This window comes from Phoenix dactylifera, unplaced genomic scaffold (assembly GCF_009389715.1).
Source record: "Phoenix dactylifera cultivar Barhee BC4 unplaced genomic scaffold, palm_55x_up_171113_PBpolish2nd_filt_p 000349F, whole genome shotgun sequence".
Lineage (NCBI taxonomy): Eukaryota > Viridiplantae > Streptophyta > Magnoliopsida > Arecales > Arecaceae > Phoenix > Phoenix dactylifera.
The window spans coordinates 106,338-111,171 of record NW_024067807.1 but is presented as its reverse complement, the minus strand read 5'-3'; the positions used below and the strand labels follow the sequence as shown (position 1 = coordinate 111,171).

At 43.3% G+C, this 4,834-nt stretch overlaps 1 protein-coding gene across 1 annotated transcript; it reads right to left on the bottom strand.

Annotated features, from left to right (window-relative positions):
• Positions 1-541: 541 nt before the first annotated feature.
• Positions 542-1,590, bottom strand: LOC103699708. The gene has a single exon (XM_008781711.4). It carries the CDS (start codon positions 1,492-1,494, stop codon positions 757-759), a length of 738 nt encoding a protein of 245 aa, XP_008779933.1. The 5' UTR covers positions 1,495-1,590; the 3' UTR covers positions 542-756.
• Positions 1,591-4,834: the final 3,244 nt, after the last annotated feature.

Sequence of the window (4,834 nt, the reverse complement as noted above, 5' to 3'; positions counted from 1 at the left end):
CCTCTATTTTGTCATCTTTTGAAGCCAGGCCACGACACCAGAGGAGAGAGAGACGTGCATAGGGGAATGAGATGAGATGGAGTGGGGGAGAATGGCAGCCTTCAACTGCGACCAATGCCAGCCCAACCCTTACTGGTACGTACACAGACTCACTCTGCTGCCAGCTGACACACCAACCTCGCTCTCACCAACCAATCCCACGAGCTTTGACCATAGTCAAAAAACCACCGGAGCTTTCCACCAAAAAAAAATAAATAAATAAAAAGAAAGAAAGAAAGAGAGAGAGAGAGAAGAAAACAGATGGTGAAATGGAGCTTTCTAGCTCCCCTTCTCTCCCTGGGCGGCCTCTCCAACAAGTCCAAATCAAGAAGGGATAGCTATCTTCTCTTCTCCCGTTGCAAGATGAAAGGATACGAAGCTAGCCATATATACAAGCTTGTGTTCCACTTCAAGCACAATAATATATACAATATAAGTTGTGAAGAAGTAAATGTTAATGGTGGCCGATCTAGTAGAGAGCTTGCTTGTCAAACACCAAGACTTAGAACAAGAAAGGGAGAAAGCCTCAATGAGCCATCTTTTCACATATATATCACTGTGAGTTATCATCAGTTAGCTACATCCGGAACTTACAATCTAATGAAACTGAGAACTGTCGGATTTATATAAAACATGGGGGAAAGAGAAAAGGAAGAAGGCCTGGTAGCTAAAATTAATTAATTCAGAGGCAAGGCACCACATTTTCTGTTGATTTTTTTACAAGCCAGCTGATTTCTCCTCTTCGCTGTGGGAGGCCTTGTGGCTTCTCTTCTTCCTCCTCCGGATCCCACCAAAAGCTAAACCCCCGCTCCTCCTCTTCCTCTCCGACTCCCTTATCGTCTCCAGCTTCGGCTTCCACGACCTACTCCTCACCAGCTGCCTGTAATCCTTCTCCAGCGCCTCCGTGGTGCAGACCCTCCTCCCCCTCCTCTCCATCTCCTCCATCTCCTCCTCCTCCGCCCTCAGCCGATCCAAGAACTCATCCGAAACTCTTATCTGAAGAGCCCCGGCCGGCGTCTTGTGGATGTCGAACGGCCGGAGGAGCGGTGGCTTCTTGGTACTGTCCGCGAAGGAGGCAGCGAGGGTGACGAAAGAGAGAACGGAGTGGAAGAAGTGGGAGGGGAGGAGGAAGTAGCTGTGGCCGGGCTGGAGCTGGTCGCCGGCGGCGAGAGGGGGGACACGCTGACCGATGAAGAAGGAGTCGGAGCGGCAGACGAGGTGACGGGGGTTGTCCTTCATCACCTCGGCGGCGCCCACCGGCCGGTCGTAGATGCGGACCCGGCCGTCCGAGCCGATGACCCGGACGGGGCTCGCCGGCGAGGAGGAGGGTTTGGTGTTGTGGGGGAGGTCGCCGTCGTCGTCATCTTCTCCGCGGTCGAGCGCCGGCCGGCATGTGGCCCCCACCACGTGGAAGCACCACGGGATCATCTGGAGGCTGAGCGACTTGAGCCCCATCTATCTCCTCATAGACCTCAACACAAACACCACAGAAAGAATTTGGGTTAAAAGTGATGCTGATATCAGAGGGGAGGATGCTAGCATTTAAAGGGGTTGTCTTTTTAGTTGAACGAGAGGGATTTTTTTTTTTTTTTTTGAGAAATATATAGAATTATTAAGTATATAAGCCAGAGGTTGGGAAATGTTTTGTTATGGATAGATTCGCCGGTTTGCCTGAAATTATCCACGCCGTTCTCTAGTTTTGGCCGTTAGTTTTGTATTTCATTCATAATTAACATATATAATAATGGAGGGGTATTTCAAAGTGTGGAAAACTTTTTTTTTTAAGGTGGTGTCGTGTTTGGAGGTGATTGAGTGAGAAGTTGGGTCCCACTTTCATGCTTTCATGCAATGGATGGCGGATATGCGTAATTCTAGGGATCCAATGACATCACTTAGTAAATTTTCATGAACACCCAGTATTGGCTCGGGTAATATAACGGCGGGGATTTGATTTCGGTTGGAGTCAGCTTCCTTAAATAGATGAATATAAAATAAAAAATATGAGAAGTAATTAGCCTCACTTAATCTCAAAATAAAAGAAAAAAGAAAAAAAAAATGATATGCCATGTGTTAAGGGAGGATTAGCCTGATTCGTAAAACAGATGCAAGGTATTTTTTTTTCTTTTCATAGTTCAACTTAGAATTGACATGGCCTGAGGGCTCCACTACGAGAGCAAGTCATAGTCTGACATGTCAGCAGAGTAGAACTTGTAAATATTATGAGGATTGTGTCCTGTTTCAGTTAATTTAACCGCAGCCAATAATTGGATATGCTAGGTACGCAACATACTTCATGATTTATTTGGTTCACATTTTTTTTAGGTCTGCCATTGGCTTCATCACTGGGTACTTCTGATAGCAGCAGGTGAGCTGGCGCGGTCCAACCACAGCAGGCGGATATGATTCAATTTCTCATGCTTATTTATGACTTTGGTGTGTCAAATATGAGAAATAAATGGCCCCCAACTCCATCAATGCATGCAACTTAGCAGTTGGTTATTTCAAACCTGAGCAGCAAAAAGCTTCCATCACTTTAGTGATATAATTCCATGTGTATTAGTGATGCCTTTAGTTCAGGACACAGACATGTTTAATACAAGAGAACTGCCACCTGCCCATGCGACATAGGTGACCTTTATGCACTGATTTCATTTAGGAAAAATTATGGAGACACCTTTCAAGTTTGAGCTAGTTACACTTAGACTCCAAAATTTTAAAAAAATTTAATTAGTCACCAAAACTCCATTTTCATTGCAATGTGCAACAACCATCTGACCGTTAATGAACACATTGAAATGACAGAATTGCCTTCGTTTCTATTGGAGGAGTTACCCCTTGGGACGAAGCTTTTTTGGGAGAATCCGCTAAGTCCCTTGAGCTCCTAGCTGAGCTTTCTCCTCCCTTTGAAATCGTCTGCCATTCTAAGGCAACCAAAGTCTTAATCAACTACTCTTCGCGAGCACCATCGAATGCTATACAATTTAGGAATCCACCTTCTGGATCTTGAGAAAATTTGTAGTTGATGCAGACTGTCCTAACAGAAGGTGAATTCTTAAACTATTGACACCCTAATAGTGGTCTTCTAAGAATCTATAGGTTGTCTACCTTCTAAGAAGCTTTGTCTGTTGGGACCCGCACACTACATGATCCACCTTTTGTCCCAATATAATATCTGCAAACTATCTCAGAGACATTCAGATCAAGACCAAAGTGCCTGAATTGTATAGGCTAAATAGGGGCTACATACCATAGGCATGTCATAATTTGCCACGTATTATAATTCTTGAATATAAGAGAAGTTCCTAGATTATATGACATGGGTTGTAGTTTTTTATGTGAGGCAAGTGCTTGGATTGTATAACATGGATTGAAAGTGGTCTTTATCTCAATAGAATTTCTTGTATGATGTGAATTATACTTGTCTATGTGAAAGTGGTCCCTTTCTTAATAGAGGCCCTTGTATGGTATAGGTTGTAATTGTTCATGTGAAAGTGATCCCTATCTTAACAAGCACATTTGTAGCAAGGTTGCAATTGTTCATATGAGAGCAGCCCCTGTCTTATTTGGGTGAAGTCGGTATTTTTGAGGTGGATCAGCATGTGGGTGTAGGAAGTTTGACCCTACTGGTATACCATGGAGCTAATGCAACAGTAGCAATCATGTTCTCCAAGAAAGAGGCCGAGGATTTTGTGGACCATTGCTACTCCAAGGATATGTTCATGAGAGCCTATGAGCTAGTTATCAAGCTTGAACCTCGAATACCATCCTAGAAGCCCTCTCAATTTGAGATTAGCTATACCATCACTTAGAAGATCTCCTAGCATACCCAAGAAGATGAGAAGGGAGGAGGATGAAGTGCAGAACCCTCACAAGATCAAAAAAAGTGGAGCTGTCTTAGATGCAGCAATTACCTACAGTGGAGGCATAATGCTAGAACCTACAAAGGTCCTAAGAAGGACAAACCCTCTAAGAAAGAAGTACCCAAAAAGGGGGAAGGCACATCCAAGCAAAATAACAAGATAGCTAGTAGAACAGTTGCAAAAGGGGGTGTTGCCCAAGGTGACAACCCAAGAGGGGGGGGGGTGAATTGGATTTTCTAAAAATTATGTTCCCTAATTTTTACTTTGAATTGAATGCAGCGGAATGATAAGATGTTATTTACTTAAGCTCTAGGCAATTACAAGTAAAGTAGTGGAAAATTAAGCTAAAGCAATTATACTATGGCTTTAGGGTGCAATTGATCTAAAATTAACTTATAGTTGTATGATCAATTTTAATCTATGTGTATGATAAGAATGGAGAGAAAGCTAAGCAAATTCTAAACAATCACTTATAATTCTATAGAAAACAAAGCTAGAGATATTACATAATCAAGTACGAATGTAAGGCATGAAATACACGAGATAAGGTATCACAAACACAAAGATGTATAGTGGTTCGGTGCACCCCAGCACCTACATCCACTCCCCAAGACCTCTTGAGAATTTTACTATAATCCCTCAGATTACAGCCGGTTGTTTTACAAGCTCACAACCCAACTTGTTGTTTTGCGAGATCACAACGAACTCGGTCGGTTTTCACAGGCTCACCGACTAGAACCAACTGCTTGTTTTTCCGGATTCACAATCAAACCCAGTTGGTTTTCTCAAAGGCTCACCAACCACAACCTTACAACGATTGTTTTCCGGGTTCACAATCAACCCAGTTGGTTTTTCCAAAGGCTCACCAACCACAACCTTACAACGTTGGTTTTTCCTTTGGCTCACCAACAAACCTTAACCCCTTGATTCAATCC